This window comes from Lithobates pipiens, unplaced genomic scaffold, assembly GCF_037356315.1.
Source record: "Lithobates pipiens isolate NorthernLeopardFrog02 unplaced genomic scaffold, aLitPip1_a1.2 Scaffold_13, whole genome shotgun sequence".
Lineage (NCBI taxonomy): Eukaryota > Metazoa > Chordata > Amphibia > Anura > Ranidae > Lithobates > Lithobates pipiens.
This window is the reverse complement of record NW_027507718.1, coordinates 28,527,380-28,545,098: the sequence shown is the minus strand read 5'-3', so window position 1 is coordinate 28,545,098 and position 17,719 is coordinate 28,527,380. Positions and strand designations below refer to the sequence as shown.

The following is a 17,719-nucleotide window of genomic DNA, read 5'->3' as shown; positions in this document are numbered from 1 at the left end:
GTCCGATTTTAGCAGGCAAATGTCCCTGCCCCAGCTGCTGGACCAGCAAAAGAAGTTCACTCCCAGCCATCCACATGCCCAGCGGTTGAATGCTAGCTTGGCTAAATTGCTAGCACTTCAACTGCTGCCTTTTCAGTTGGTAGACTCGGCCCCCTTCCGTGAGTTTGTACAATGTGCAGTTCCTCAGTGGCAGGTCCCCAAACGCCACTTTTTCTCACGGAAGGCGATTACGGCTCTCTACCGGCATGTGGAAGACAATGTCCTTGCCTCGCTGGACAGGGCGGTCAGCGGTAAGGTGCATATTACCGCTGACTCATGGTCCAGCAGGCATGGACAGGGACGTTACCTGTCTTTCACGGCCCATTGGGTCATTCTTCTGGCAGCTGGGAAGGATGCAGGACAAGGTGCAGTAGTGTTGGAGGTTGTTCCGCCACCACGCCTCCAAAATGCTACTATTGGTTGTGACACACCTCTCTCCTCCACCCCCTCCTCTTCTTCTTCCTCCATGGCCTCTTCCAGTGCTCTGTCCTCAGAACCAGCGGTGCTCCGTAGGCGTACCAGGGGCTACGCAAGTACGCAGGCAAAACGATGCCATGCCGTGCTTGCGCTGGTTTGTTTGGGGGACAGGAGCCACACTGGGGCGGATGTTTTGTCAGCTCTGCAGGGGCAGGCCGAGAGGTGGTTGACGCCACGCCAGCTTAAGCCAGGAATGGTGGTTTGCGACAATGGCACCAACCTCCTCTCCGCCCTCCGACAGGGACAACTGACCCATGTGCCCTGTGTAGCTCACGTCCTTAACCTGGTGGTGCAGCGGTTCTTGGGCAGGTACCCCGGCTTACAGGATGTCCTGAAGCAGGCCAGGAAAGTCTGTGTGCATTTCCGCCGATCATTTAATGCCTGTGCTCGGCTGGCTGAGCTCCAAAAGGAGTTGAACCTGCCCAAGAACCGCCTTATATGTGACATGCCCACCAGGTGGAACTTAACGTTGGCCATGCTGCAGCGGCTGCACACGCAGCAGAGGGCCATCAATGAGTACCTGTGCGACTACGGCACCAGGACAGGGTCAGGGGAGCTCGGTTTTTTCTCACCACGCCAGTGGGGCATGATCAGGGATGCATGCACTGTCATGTCACCGTTTGAGGAGGCCACAAGGATGGTGAGCAGTGACAGTGCATGCATCAGTGACACTGTACCTCTTGTCCACCTCTTGGAGCATACGCTGCGTGGAATAATGGACAGGGCACTTGAGGCAGAACAGAGGCAGGAAGAGCAGGACTTCCTTGCCTCTCAAGGCCCCCTTTATCCAGACAGTGTTCCTGCTGTGCCACTCATCACACAGGAAGAGGATGAGGAGGAGGAAGAGGAGGATGATTGTGTCAGCATGGAGGTGGAGGCTGGCACTCAGCATCAGCAGCAGCAGTCTTGTAGGGATGATTTACAGTCCCAAGAAACACGTGGACTTGTACGTGGCTGGGAGGAGGTAGCTGCGGATCATGTTGTCCTTAGTGACCCAGAGGACTCCGGACCAAATGCCTCAGCTAACCTACGCTGCATGGCCTCCCTGATCCTTCAAAGCCTGCGGAAGGATCCTCATATTCTTCGGATCAAGGAGAGGGACCATTACTGGCTGGCCACTCTCCTTGATCCACGGTACAAGGGTAAGGTTGCCGACCTTATCTTGCCATCGCAGAGGGAGCAGAGGATAAGACATCTCCGGGAGGCCTTGCAGAAAGATCTGTGCAACGCGTTCCCAGAGACTGGGAGGTTACAAACTCCTGGTCCTGGACAACGTGTTGCTGAGGCATCGGTCAGAAGGAGCGGTGGAGAAGGTGGCCGTCTGACTGATGCTTTCAGACAATTTTTTAGTCCGCAGCCCCAAGGTATGATCGGTTCCAGCAACCATCGCCAGTGTCTGATTTACATGGTGCAGGAATACCTAGGGGCAAGGTCAGACTTGGACACCTTTCCCACCGAAAATCCTCTGGCTTACTGGGTCTTGAGGATGGATCACTGGCCAGAGCTTGCACAGTAGGCAATTGAGCTAATGGCCTGTCCTGCATCCAGCGTTCTTTCAGAACGCACCTTCAGTGCTGCTGGTGGCTTTGTTACCGATCACAGGGTGCGCCTGTCCACCGAATCAGTTGATCGACTGACCTTCATCAAGATGAATCAGTCTTGGATCACCCACAGCTACCAAGCACCTGAAGCTGATGTAACCGAATAATTTTTTTTGAAATATCACATCCCTTCAAGACTGCCTATGCTGATGCTGAGTGACTGTCCTGTTATGTTGATTGTCTATCCTCGTCCTCCTCCGCTGATATGTTGGAAGAACATTTCTGGTTCTGGGTGATGCCATCAGCCCAATTTTACTGCCCCTGTTTAACATGGGCGTTTAAGTACAATTTTTGATGCAATGCTTTGCAGCAGGGCTAATTCCTGCAATAAAACTAGAGTATATGGGAGAGGTTGCAGTGTCGTGGCACCAGCACCAGTGCCTAAGGCCCAATTTTTCTGCCCCTGTTTAACAGGGACATGTAATTACAATTCTTGATATAATATTTCACAGGAGGGCTTGTTCCTGTGCCCACCCAGAGTAACTGTGAGGACTTATAGTGTTGTGGCACCAGCACCACAACCACCAAAGGTCAATTTTTCTACCACTGTTCAACAATGGCATGTAATTACAATTCTTGATATAATCGTTCACAGCAGGGCGCTCCAGCGCCCACCAAGAGTCACTTTGAGGGCTTACAATGTTGTGGCAAAACCAACACCTTGTTCCGCCATTTCTGCAGAGCATATATGGCAGGCCCCTACTTTCAAACGTCCAACTTACAAACATCTCCTACTTGCAAATGGAAGGAGACAACAGCAAGTGAGATGAAAAAAGATGTACGACAAAACAAATTATACAGGGGTGATAACCCTTCCCTATGTTTTCCAAAAAGCTTAAAAATTGTTTTTTTTGACTGGAGCTACACTTTAAAAATGTACCAGTTGAAAATTACAAACAGATTCAACTTAACAGAACAAACCTACACAGTCCCTGTCTTGTTTGCACCGCCTGTATACTGCTGTTCTGAGTATATAGGGCCTGGGGGCCACACGCATTTCCTTTTTTTAATATGGGTACTGGGTTCCCCTTAATATGCGTACAAGACCCAAAGGGGCTGGTAATGGGCAGGGAGGGCTACCCATGCCATTTTTCTCAATGATTTTCAACCATATTGCAGGAACCAGATATAACATTAAAACCGCAAGCAGTTTTAAATTATGTTATTTCCGTTTAATGTCATTTTGTGCAGGGACTGTTCTAAACTCGGGAAACACGTGGCACTTCACAGGCATACTACAGACACCCCCCAGGCACCATATTTAAAGGAATATTTCACTTTTTTTTCACTTTAATCGTCATTAAAATCAGTGCTCCCACCAAAACGGCCATTTTTAAAAACATTTTAGGCATTGACCCATGTCCCCTGGGGCAGGAGCCAGGTCCCCAAACCCTTTTTAGGACAGTATCTTGCATATTAGCCGTTAAAATTAGCACTTTTAATTTCGAACGTTCGAGTCCCATAGACTTCAATGTGGTTCTAAAGTTCATACGAATTTGGGGTCTGTTCGAAAGTTCTGGTGCGAACCGAACCGGGGGGTGTTCGGCTCATCTCTAGCCACAGGTGATACACAGAGATGAAACAAATCTTCCTACATAAATTGTACCAGGTAATCTGTAGTCCTCTCTCCTCTACATCCTTATTAACAAATAAATCAAAACTTATTTCTTAGCAATAGAAGGTGGGGGGATCTGACATAACACACACTGTAGAGCTAGAGCATAGAGCTCAGAGAAACCTGAAACCTGAGTGGAGGGAATGGTCACACCACATTCTTCTACACACTGCGATGGGGAAACATTCACAGCTGAGCTTGTCAGTCACCTGCTGTGTGCTGGGGGAGACAGGCCTTCACTTGGTAAGCTATGGATTCAGCTTACAATTTTGACACCTGTTAGTAAAACCGTACATATCATCACAACTACTTTGTGCATCCAGGTGGATTATACATTGTATTTTCATGACAAATTAGGCTTTCATTTGGTGGTAAATGGTAATGGATATCCTCTGATTTTTTTTATTATCAAATGAAAACAATCATTTATCAAAATAGGATAAAAAAATAATTTATTAAATTTAGCTGTATATTTCTTGCTACTTCCATAACCTACCACCAAAGAACAACCCAAAATTAATTCTCCTGCTCCCGACATTTGCAACAATATCACATATGTGTATGTGACTTGACCTTTGACCCTTATTTGACCCAAAAACTAACCCTGGCACTGGCCTGGATCTAACATTGATCTAGGTATTTTCTCTTTATTTTCTCTTTTATTTTCTAATGTTTTAGATTTTTTTTTTTTTAGGCACAGTTTTGTTTATTTTTCTCTTTGCAAGGATACAGCGTATCTCTCCCCTCCATTCAGAGAGAGAAAACACCAGGGCTGGCTTCACATTGACTGATCAGAGTGATAAAGGCTCTATTCCCCCGTAGAATCCATTGAGACTTATGTCTTGTACACACGATCGGACTTTCCGACAACAAAACTGTGGATTTTTGTTCGAAAGATGTTGGCTCCAACTTGTCTTGCATACACACGGTCACACAAATGTTGGCTAACAATTATGAACGTAATGACGTTCAGGATGTACGTGATATCTCCATTACGAACGCTAGTTATATTTCCGGCTCCACGGACTTGTGTACACACGATCGGAAAGTCCGATAAACATTTATTGACGGAAAATTTAAGAACCTGCTAGCCAACATTTGTTGGTGCAAAGTCAGGCAACAAATGTGCGATGGAGTATACACACGGTCGGACTTTCCGCCAACAAGCTCACATCCAACATTTGTTGTCAGAAAATCCGATTGTGTGTACGGGGCATCACTGTACATATTTAAAAAAAACATGTCTAATATTACCTGCAGTAGACAACTTGGGTATGAAACCTATCTGATCAGAATGTATAATTCTAGTTGTTATCTGATTCAATCTAGAGTTTTAGCAAGTATTTTAATATTAACTGGAAGAAGAGAAATAGGTCAATATGAGTCAAGTGTCCGAGGGTCTTTATTATTTTTAGGGATCACTACTATAGTGGCTTTATACATAGTCAGGAAGAAAACCTGTCCTGGATGCCTCATTAAAAATCTGGAGGAGGAACAGCAGAAGATTATCTCCATATAGTTTGTAAATTTAAATGGGCAAGCTATAAAAACCTAAAGACTAACAGATAGAGAAATTTGCCATAGCCAGCTTCAACTTCTGGAGCATCAAAGGAGCATCAAGGTATGCCTTATCTCCACTACTTAAATATGGCATATTTATAGGATCCAAGCCAGGAGAGGCATATTTCAGCTTGAATGTGCATAACTCACTATAAAATACTAATAATAGCAGAAGACGTATTATGAACATGATCTGTATTGTCTTTCAAAGCTAAGATATGAATATCCAATAGCTGAGATCAGGTGAAGCGAGACAATAATCTACCCGCCTTCTCCCCTTCCACCCATAGTAGATGTTTTTGAAAAAAATGTTTACTGATGGCCTTTTTTGCTATCAATTTTTGAAGGGCCTGTGCTTCCATACATGCCGCCAAGTTACTTGGAGAGGGATCACTAATATAATCTGTTTCAGCTGTTAATGCAAAGCTTTGAGCCTGTTCTTCATCCCTTCTGGTTGCTGATTTAAAAAAAAAAAAACCTTTTTAATTAAAGGGCCTTGCAAAAATGCTTTCATTGAATCCCAGATTACAATTCTAGAGGCAAAGCCATTATTTACCTCAAGTAAAAGAGAAATATCGGACATAATTCGACTGTCTGATTGAAGGTTTTGACCAGAAAGATCTGGTGTTGAAAGTTTGTCCGTCTGAACAGAATAGTTACAGTTTTTGTTTTCACAATTTGATATTCTCTTTTTTACTTTTCTTCCAGGATGGCCAAGAATGCTAATGATGATGGAGGAGGGGATGACAACAGCTTTAATTTTAGCTGGAAAATGTATACAAGCTGGGATTTCCTGATTGGAAACCCAGAAACAGCTGACAATAAATTTGCATCTATAACAACAAGCTTTAAAGTAAGAAAAAAATTGTAATCCTTTTTAGGTTCCCTTCTCACACCTATTCACTCCTATGGACTAGAGCAATTTTTACATCTCTGTTCTGGACCTGTTGATTCGGCAACCATTTTGTCATGACTTAAAGCTGCACATCTCCACATTTCCTGTGACTTTAACCACTATTGTCAAATGACGAATGGGCAGGACTTTCGGCATTCCAGGTGGACATCATGTCATGTCATCCCAGAACACACCTCTTGTGTGGCTGTGAGACCGTAGTGCTGTAAGATCTGTCATCAGATGTGTCAACCGATGACTGATCGGTGTACTGGTCCACTGCTGGTACCATATGATCTTTGTCACCAATCACAGCAGGTCACATGACAAATGTAACAATGGATTACTTCCTCTCATGCCATTGTGTACAATTATGTTGCTAGCTGTGATTGGTCACAGTGATAACATTGCACAGACAGGGCCAATCACAGCCCATCTGCACCATGTGATTAGCTGTGGCCAATCACAGCTAATTACAACAACACAGACTGAATGAATCAATTTAACCACTTAAGGTTTTGCGTTGCAGAGGAGGTCTAGGGCTAGAATTATTGCTCTCGCTCTACCGATCATGGTGATACCTCACATGTGTGGTTTGAACACTGTTTTCATATGCGGGTGCTACTCATGTATGCGTTTGCTTCTGTGTGCAAGCTCGGCAGGAAGGGACGCGTTTAAAAAAAAAAGTCTTAATTATTTTACCTATTATTTTTTTATTTTTACATTGTTTAAAAAAAAATGTGCCACTTTTATTCCTATTACAAGGAATGTAAACATCCTTTGTAATAGAAAAAAAACATGACAGGAACTCTTAAATATGAGATCTGGGGTCAAAGGTTCAAAAAGACCTCAGATCTCATATTTACACTAAAATGCAATATAAAAAAAAATGTCCCTTTAAGAGCTATGGGCAAAATTGACGTTTTGCCGTCGCTTCCGCCCTGCAGTGTCATGGAGCTGGGTGGTGGCCATCTTCCCCTCACTCATCTCCACGCACAGCTGCCTAGAGGACCGGATTGCCTCCGCCGCTGCCGACGACTCCGATAAGTGGTGGAGGGCACCGGCCGTGGCGGGAGGGGAGTTTCCCTCTCCCGCTGCTGATGAAAGTGATTTTGTGGTGAATCCGCAGCAGAGACCACTTTTATCTTGTATCAGACCCTCAGCCGAACAAGGTGATACCGGGGTTATGGCAGCTAGCTCAAAGTGAGGACGTACATCGGCGTGCGGTGGTCCGGAAGTGGTTAATTCAGTAAAAATGATTGCTTATACCAGTGAAATTCATAAGAATCATAATGTGTAAAAAAAATAAAAATCCTGATCACTTTCCCAGAATAGTATTATGGTACTATGGTAACACTGTATTGCTCTGCTCACTAGCAAAAAATAAAAAAAATCCAGTGGTGACTAAATACCACAAAAAGAATGCTCTATTTGTGTGAAAAAAAATTATAAAATGTCACGATTGCATTGTTGCATGACCGCGCAATTGTCCTTCAAAGTGTGACAGTGCTGAAGATGAAAATTAGGCTGGGTCTGGAAGGGTGTAAAATTGCCCAGTATTGAACTGGTTAAATAATTTAATTGGACCAAGCTTGTTCAAATGAAGTGATTTTTCATTAACAAATGTGGTGGCTTTCCATGCTGTATGAAATTTACAGTACATACCGTAGTATCAAATACGTACAGTATATAGCACTGTGATCCAGGTGTGAGACAAGACCTTCCTGTCTTACACCTGGAACAAAATAGAAGCAGGCTGAATGGCACCCAGCCTTTGTATTCTGTAAATGAATACAAAGCTTCTTTGGCAGAGTTTGTGACATCATCAGTCCACCTCTCCGCTTAAAGAGGAAGTAAACCCTGATGAGTTTACTTCCTCTTTCATTCCCTGCAAAGGCAAAGCATAATGGACTACTATGCATTGCATAGTAGTCCATTATGTGTCACTTACCTGACACAGGAGCCAGCGAAGTCACCGCTGTCCCCTGTAGTCCGCCGCATCCATCTTCTTGGTGGGGTCTCGCAACTCCGCCGCTGTCATTCGGCGTAGCCGCGATGACGTCACTCCCGCGCATTGCGTACGGGAACCAACACGCGCGGCAGCTCCTTCGTTGAGAATGCCGCGCTCACTGCGCCTGCGAGCCGGTGCCTGTTTTCGGACAAATATCTCCTAAACCATATAGGTTTAGGAGATATTTCTTGGACCTACAGGTAAGCCTTAATCTAGGCTTACCTGTAGGTCAAAGTGGTTTGTAAGGGTTTACAACCACTTTAAGTCAATAAGAAGAAACTTTGTATTCATTCACAGAATACAAAGCTCCCTGTGAAAGGCAATGCACCACTCAACCCAACTCTATTTTTTTCCAGGTGTGAGACTGGAAGGTCTCGTCTCGCACCTAGATCACAGTGCTGTATACTGTTTATAGCTGGGCTATGTACAATTTACAGCACTGAAAGCCACTGCATTTGTTAAAAAGGAAATAGTTTGAACCAGCTTGGGCAAAACAAACTATTTAAAGTGGTTGTAAATCACTACCATGAAATATGAACAAAGCATATCCCTCTATAGTGTATACCAATCAAGAGCACTAAGTGTCATTTCTGTCTGCTGCCTTGTTTCTCTGTTATCTGCATGAGTATTTTCTGACAAGTTTTCCTCACACCCAGATAAAAAAGGTGACAAGAAAGGGATCTCCAGCACAAAGCCTGTGATTGTCAGCCTCAGCCTGTTTCTGTGTGATGTGCGAAAGAGGGGTGTGCCCTTCTATCAACTCTCACTGAGCTCTGCATAGTGCAGGGGTTAGTGAATTAAAATTCAAGGAGGTTCGGTCACTAAAGAAAATTTTGTCCGAGGTCCGAGTCACAAGTCTGTGCCATGAAAGTGTGTACGCGTCTTCTTTTCTTTTTTTTGGCGCAAGTCAAAGTCTCTGCGCTTTTCTTCCTGTTTTCTCCACATAATACTCTGTAAATGTAAATGTCCCCAATAGTGTTCCCCCTTACATCAGGTGCCCCTACCAGTGTAATTCATTAAATTGGGTGCCCCCATCAGACTACCCCCATAAATTATTTGCCACCGTCAGGGCACCCTATTATATCAGGTGTCCCCATCAGAGTGCCCCCTTACATCAGGTATTCCTGTCAAAGTGCCCATTTGCATCAGATTTCTACATCAGTAGGCCCTTACCTCATTTGTCCCCATCAGTGTGCCCCCTTACATTAGGTGCCATCATCAGAGTGCTCCTTTAAATCAGGTGTCCCCATCACATCAGGTGTACCCATCAGAGTGCTCCTTTACATGAGGCGTCCCCATCAGAGTGCCCCCTAACATCAGGTGTCCCCATCACATCAGGTGTGCCCATCAGAGTGCCCCCTAACATTAGGTGTCCCCATCAAATCACGTATGCTCATCAGAATGCCACCATACATCAGGTGTCCCCATCACATCAGGCCTCCCCATCAGAGTGCCCTTTTACATCAGGTGTCCCCGTCAGAGTGCACCCTTACATCAGGTGTCCCCAACACAGTGCCATCATACATTAGGTATCCCTATCACAGTGCCATCATACATTAGGTGTCCTTGTCAGAGTGCCCCTTTACATCAGGTGTCCCCATCAGAGTGCCCCTTTACATCAGCTGTCTTCCATCACAGTGCGTGCCACCTTACATCAGGTGTCCCCATCACAACAGGTGTGCCCATCAGAGCACCCCTAAACATAATATGTACCCATCAGCGTGCTCCCACTAGCATAAAATATGCCAATCGACATGCTCCTTATTTTATATAATGTTCGCTCAGGTGGGCACATATTATACTAGTGATGGCACGCTGATGGGCACATATTATGTTAAGGGGCACTCTGATGGGCACAACAAAATGTGCCCATCAGTGTGAACGTTAACATAAAATATGCCCATCAGAATGTTCCTTATTTTATGTTAGGGGGTACATTGATTGACATATTTTATGTAAAGGGGCACTCAGATGGGCACATTCATTTTGTTGTGCTCATCAGAGCACCCTTTAACATAATATGTGCCCATCATCATTCCCCCCTAAGAAAAAAGGGGCCCATCATTGTGCCCCTGTATATATTAAGTCCCACATACCTTCAGGGCAGGCAGGTAGTGGAAGCCAGCAGAGGTCGAAAGTTGCAGGGGCCGAGAGCTGCGGCAAGTGTTTTGCTGAAGGGGGCTGTGTGCGCATCATACTCCACGGCCGGAAAGGAGTGAGAGTCGGGAGCCAAGAGAAAAAAAGCAGCAGGGGGTGAACACGCACGTGATGTAATGCCTTACCTCAAATCTATCATAACCAAATAGAAAGAACATGGCATAACAGCAAACCTGCCAATAGACAGCCGCACACCAAAACTCACGGACCGGGCAAGGAGGGCATTAATCAGAGAGGCAGCACAGAGACCTAAGGTAACCCTGGAGGAGCTGCAGAGTTCCACAGCAGAGACTGGAGTATCTGTACATAGGACGACAATAAGCCGAACGCTCCATAGAGTTGGGCTTTATGGCAGAGTGGCCAGATGAAAGCTATTACTTTCAGCAAAAAACAAAATGGCATGTTTTAAGTTTGCGAAAAGGCATGTGGAAGACTCCCAAAATGTATGGAGGAAGGTGCTCTGGTCTCATGAGACTAAAATTTTACTTTTTGACCATCAAAGAAAACGCTATGTCTGGGTGCAAGCCCAACACATCACATCACCCAAAGAACACCATGGTGGTGGCAGCATCATGCTGTGAGGATGCTTTTCAGCAGTTGGGACTGGGAAACTGGTCAGAGTTGAGGGAAAGATGGATGGTGCTAAATACAGGGATATTCTTGAGCAAAATCTGTACCACTCTGTGTGTGATTTGAGGCCAGGACGGAGGTTCACCTTCCAGCAGGACAATGACCCCAAACACACTGCTAAAGCAACACTTGAGTGGCTTAAGGGGAAACATGTAAATGTGTTGGAATGGCCTCGTCAAAGCCCAGACCTCAATCCAATAGAAAATCTGTGGCCAGACGTAAAGATTGCTGTTCACAAGCGCAAACCATCCAACTTGAAGGAGTTGGAGCAGTTTTGCAAGGAGGAATGGGCAAAAATCCCAATGGTAAGATGTGACAAGCTCATAGAGACTGAGCCAAGGCAACTTGGAGCTGTGATAACCGCAAAAGTTGGCTCTACAAAGTATTGACTTTAGGGGGGTGAAAAGTTATGCACATTGACTTTTTCTGTTATTTTGTCCTATTTGTTGTTTGCTTCACAATAACAAAAAAAAAACATCTTCAAAGTTGTGGCCATGTTCTGTAAATTAAATGATGCAAATCCTCAAACAATCCATGTTCCAGGTTGTGAGGCAACAAAACATGAAAAATGGCAAGGGGGGTGAATATTTTTGCAAGGTACTGTAAGTAAATAAAAAAATACCAATGTTACTCACTGTGTCTCTCCATTTTGTGACTGAACAATGTTGGTAAACACTCGGACAACTTTTTATTAACACCAGCAGCTGCTAGAGCTGCTGTAGGTTCACAGCAATTCCTGGCTTTGATTAATCAGAGCCAAGAATTGACTGGAGAGGGGATGGAGGGTCGCAGCAGCAGGGTCGATGGACTGGACATGCTTTCTTTTAAGCTTTTTTGCACATTCAGTGTCCTAAACTAGTTTAAGTGAAAATGACTGCCAGTGGGGGGAAGTGAAGCCCTGAACGGTTGGGGTGGACATTGTCTCCTGATTCATTACTGTTCATCAGCAGCATTGGCATACCTAGGTAAAAGTAGTGTCAGTAGACATATACCACATTCAGTATAGAAGATATGTTTTTTCATATTCTTTTACCGGTTTTAATAATTCTGTTTTTGTTGTCAATTTTAAATGACAGGAATCCATTTTAGAAGAACAAGAAAACAGAAAAGAGGAAAACATTCATTTGGTCCGCTTTCTTCGAGTTCTTGCCAACTTCCTTGTAATGTGCACGCTTGCAGGCAGTGGGTATCTAATTTATTTTGTTGTTCGAAGATCCCAGCAGTTTGCTCTGGAAGGCTATGAAAACTATGGATGGTGGGAAAGGAATGAGGTTAGTACCTATAATTCACATAATACTTTAAACGTTTGAAACAGTGGCAGCTGGTGAAGTATTAGGATGGGGGGTGCAAGACCCGCCCCTCCACGTTTGCCCTCTCCCACTTCTCATAAGCCACACCCCTTATAGAATCCACATCATATACCAGGCTGCACATTATACACAGGGCTCTGCATATCATATATCAGGCTGCACATTATACACCGGGCTCTGCACATCATATACCAGGCTGCGCATTATACACAGGGCTCTGCACATCATATACCAGGCTGCATATTATACACAGAGCTCTGCACATCATATACCAGGCTGCACATTATACACAGAGCTCTGCACATCATATACCAGGCTGCACATTATACACCGGGCTCTGCACATCATATACCAGGCTGCACATTATACACCAGGCTCTGCACATCATATACCAGGTTGCACATTATACACCAGGCTCTGCACATCATATACCAGGCTGCACATTATACACAGGGCTCTGCACATCATATACCAGGCTGCACATTATACACCGGCTCTGCACATCATATACGGGGGGGGGGGGGGGTGGCAGCTTGTGCTGCCGTCCAACCTCCAAAAAAAATGTATGCGTTTGATAAGCGGAGGGGGGAGAGTCTATGCACTGCACTCGCCTGGCCAGTCCATCTCGCTATCTGGCCGGAAGCTGTGGCGCAATTGACTGCGCCACAGAGCGAGCTTTTTTGGGGCAAATGAAGAGCCTTGTCTGCAATCTCATGATCTCGTGGTGCTTCCCATATTGCACTGCGCCCGCCAAAGGGACATGTTTAAATAATTTTTTTTTCTAACATTTTTATTTCACTGCCTGGGGGGGGGGCAGTGCCCGTGTGCCCCCCAGGGAGGGGCCATCAGAAGTATACTGTATGGAACCCCAATGTGCATATAAAGTAAATACAAACACACCAGCACTATAACATAGCACTGCACATATATTTATTTACGGAATCATCTAAAAAGATACCTACCATAAATGTACAGACTGATACCTTGTTAATTAACTTCTTCTATGGGAACAGGATATTTGCTCTCACTGCATTAGATTCACGCAATATCTCTCACCATCCTTATGTTTTCACAATTCCTTGCGTCATCTGACAGCGAATTACTGTAGTGTCTGCTGTGCATAGAGTATGTCTGTCTGGACTGTGCTCATTCACTGCTTACAGAAAGCCATAAGAAACAGGCTCTCCACATAACAAATCTACTTTTGCCTATTATTATGGCAAAAGACCAGGGAAAAAGAAGGTGTGCCAGTGGTCACAAGGCTAGAAAAAACAAAATGATTTTGCATTGCACATCAAGTTCAGGCCTCATCAAGCGTTGAATATATTCTTTATATGGAGAAAGTGCACAAAGGAACTTTTTGGTGCTTACTGTAGGATGTAGCATGTAATGTCAAATTCACACATATCTAACATTCCGGTTTTAATTAAACAGACTATTTAATCATTCTCTGGATTTTTATGTCTCACCACACTAGTATAATATGGATTGTGGATAGTTGTTTTGGATGGGGAGCTATATTGGAGTTCTGCCAGATATATCATTTGGTGTTGAGGCCAAATAATTAAATTTTAGTCTCATCTGTCCATAACACCATTTTTCCTATGACCTCAAAATCTTCAAAGTGCATTTAAGGTGGTCAGATGAGATTAAAATTGAATTATTTGGCCTCAACACCAAACGATATGTCTGGTGGAAATTCAATATAGCTCACCATCCAACTACCACCATTCCTACAGTAAAGCATGGAGGTGGTAATATCTTGTTATGGGGGCGTTTCTCTGCAGTAAGGACTGGAGCATTTGCCAGGATAGAAGAAAAATGGATGGGGCAAAATACCATTAAATTCTTCAGGAAAATCTGCTGCCCTCTGCCAGAAAGTTGTCAATGGGAAGAAGGTTTACCTTCCAGCATGACAATGACCCACAGCAAAAATGACCAGTGGTAGAAGAAAAAGGTGAATGTCCTTGCATGGCTTAGTCAGAGCCAAGACTTAAACCACATTGGAAATCTGTGGAATGACTTGAAGAGTGCAGTCCACAAATGATCACTATCAAGTTTAACTGAACTTGAGCAGTTCTGCAAAGAAGAGTGGGCAAATATTGCAAAGTCTAGATGTGCAAAGTTAGTAGAGACATATCCCAACAGACTAAAGGCTGTAATTAAAGTAAAATGTGCTCCAACAAAATACTGACATAAGGGGGTGATCCTTTTTCCATTCCAAAAGATTGGTGGTTGTGGGAAATAATTAAAATACTTAGAGGTGTTGCTTCCCTAAAATAAAAGGAGGGGGTGTGATCACAAAATATTGTTAATCAAAAAATAAAAAAAAGCACACCCAACAGGCTACCTCCTCAAAATGTATGGGTATACAAAACAGTATAAAAATGACACAGCATCACAAAACGCTCCATCACCCCCACTACTCTCCCTCCATACCACTATTCCCTTACTTATAATTCCCTCCCAAACATATACCAAAAAAACTCTCCCTCTAAAATAATTGTGCGGTGCGGTCCTCCCACCAGGAGCTGTAGCAAACCAACCCCACAATGACCCCCTATTGTCCCTACAAAGTCACCAGCACTCTAACAGCTGCACATGGCCTGCCTAAGCCGTGGTTTGCACCAGCTCCTGCAAATGAAATAAAAGTATTTTTTTTTTTTATGTGCTTTTTTTGTGGGGAAAAATATTAACAAAAATAAAAACAAACAAAAAGCAGCAGGGCAGAAGTACTGGACGTACTACACATGTCCTGTGTATTATATTGAAGTTTTTTTTGGACGTGTATAGCACATCCAGTATCTTGAACTAGTTAAACAGAAATTGCTGACACAGAAATTTAAAGGTTTACTCTACTACATACTGTGCATTAATGGCACCACATTACACCATGAAATGACATGATCAATGCACATCTTATACAGGTGAAAAACACAGTGCATGTAGGAATGTTTACCATGCCTTTTCAGTAATGAATGCAAAATTATTTCATATCAGCAATATTCATATCAGCAAGCAGAGCTGTATGCTGTTGTGATTTTTAATGAAAGGAGGAAGGACCACTTTAACGTTCCTTCACTTGGCACGTAATGCTTTGCTTTTGGATATGAATCCATATAAAAGTTAAGGGTTAAAGGGCAAGACATCAATGGCTGGCAGTCATGACTTTAGAGATCTGACTTCACTAAACTAAAATGGGTTTGATAAGGATTACTGCGTTTATCACATCATCACTGCCTTTTGCAATGACTTATATGTCGAGACTAATCTAGTAAGAACTGTGTATAATTAATTTACACGTGTCTGCTCCTTGTTGTGATAGGTTAATACAGTCATGTCTCTGCTAGGAATGTTTTGTCCAACGATGTTTGATGTGGTCAGTGGATTGGAAAACTATCACCCTCGTATAGCATTAAGATGGCAACTGGGACGTATATTTGCTTTATTCCTGGGCAACCTGTACACCTTCCTGATTGCTTTAATGGATGAAATAAATCTAAAGGTATAGTAAAAGGAAATATAATATAATAATATATAATATAATAATATAGTAGAATGTATAAAAATAATTATATAAGGTAAACAAATTATTAAATGGTAATTTTTTTCAAACATAATATCTTATGTTACAATCTTTTAATAGTTTAGTTATTTTTATGCTTCTTAATAGTCCTTATATTTCCTTATATTTTACATTTGTTTACAACTTTTCTTCTTTTTCACTTTCCATAGCGTCAAGAAGAAAAGGTTGTGCAGCATAACATGACAATGTGGTATGCCAATCTGTTTAATGCATCATATTCAGAAAATTCAACAGGTGCTCCTTTTATTGTTGATCCATCAGATGTTCCTCGAGGACCATGTTGGGAGACAATGGTGGGACAGGTCAGTAAAACACTGGCTTGTTTTTCCTACAATTATTAATTTAAACAGTTATTGGAAATAAATCTACACATGTATAACCAAAAACATCTATATATCAAATGATTACTTAGTCTTCAAATATCATAGACAGGTTCATTGCTGTCCAAAGAAAAATTTAGGAAACAAAGGATCATATGTGGCTAAAGTCTATAGGTACCATAAAGTAGAATGCCAGCTAATATATATATATATATATATATATATATATATATATATATATATATATATATTGTAAGTATGGAAGGAAAAGTACCTTTGTGCCGTTTATATTGTCTGTATTTTATCCTGTGTTGTTTCATATACCTGCATCTCTGTTGTGGAAATTTACCCTTGATTTCTGCCCCAATGAAAGATGTCCTTGGACAGAAAGTAAAGAGAAACTGATCATTTTACAATCGGCACTGTCAGGAAGGCATTGAGGACCAATCTCCCCAATGGGACATAAATATCAGTAAAAACCTATACACAAGAAAGGGGGAAAGGGGTTAAGCAAAAACCTCTGGACTTTTAAGGTGCTGTGTGTGGTAAATAGATACTAACCAAGTATATATCATAAAAGAGTACATATTTTTATTTTGATAACAAAATTTACAAAATTATTCACAAATAAATAATAGATAAAATGAATTATCCACATCAATGTTTTCAATTGGAACATAACAAAATTATGTAACATTTATCACTTCAGAGTATACCACTCGACATGTTTCGCTCCTCCGAGCTTCCTCAGGAGTTAAAGGTACACTTAGTGAATAAACTAAAAACAATAAGGAAATACAGATCAGAAATGTATTATACAAATATTGCTATCGACAATAATCTACTGAGATAGCACATTTCAATGGTGACTGACAAGGCTGCAATGGTGGACAAGGCTGCATATGACACTGACAAGGCTGCAATGGTGGACAAGGCTGCAGATGGACAATGATAAGGCTGCATTGATAGGCATTTAAATGTAAGTTTTTTTTTTTCTTAAACTTCCCTCCTAAAAGGTTTATTCCTTAAAATTCCCTCCTAAACTTGGGGTGCGTGTTATACGCCGATAAATACAGTAGATAAAATAAATTACCTGGGTTATTAAAGCGGGGTTCCACCCTAAAGTGGAACTTCCGCTGATCGGAACCCTCCCCCCCTCCGGTGTCACAATTGGCACCTTTCAAGGGGGAGGGGGGTGCAGATACCTGTCAAAGACAGGTATTTACACCCACTTCCGGGCATAGACTCCCATGGGAGTCTATGCCTCTTCCTGTCCTGCTGCGCTGTCTGCTGGGACACACACGGGTCCCAGAGACAGCGCGGACAATTCCTATTGCGCTGCGTGACTCGCGCATGCGCAGTAGGGAACTGGGAAGTGAAACCGATTCGCTTCACTTCCTGATTCCCTCACCTAGAATGGTGGCGGCACCAGCCGAGAGCCGAGCGATCGATCGGCCTCGGTTGCCGGCATCGCTGGACCCCGGGACAGGTGAGTGTCCATTTATTAAAAGTCAGCAGCTG

At 43.1% G+C, this 17,719-nt stretch overlaps 1 protein-coding gene across 1 annotated transcript in view; it reads left to right on the top strand.

Moving 5' to 3' along the window:
* The window catches only part of LOC143975839 (transmembrane channel-like protein 1), a 123,028-nt gene that overhangs the window by 16,220 nt on the left and 89,089 nt on the right, over positions 1-17,719 (top strand). Inside the window, exons 8-11 of the mRNA XM_077478403.1 lie at positions 6,001-6,145; positions 12,059-12,253; positions 15,618-15,797; positions 16,028-16,180. Coding sequence (XP_077334529.1) covers positions 6,001-6,145; positions 12,059-12,253; positions 15,618-15,797; positions 16,028-16,180 — 673 coding nt within the window. The remainder of the gene's footprint in view (positions 1-6,000; positions 6,146-12,058; positions 12,254-15,617; positions 15,798-16,027; positions 16,181-17,719) is intronic.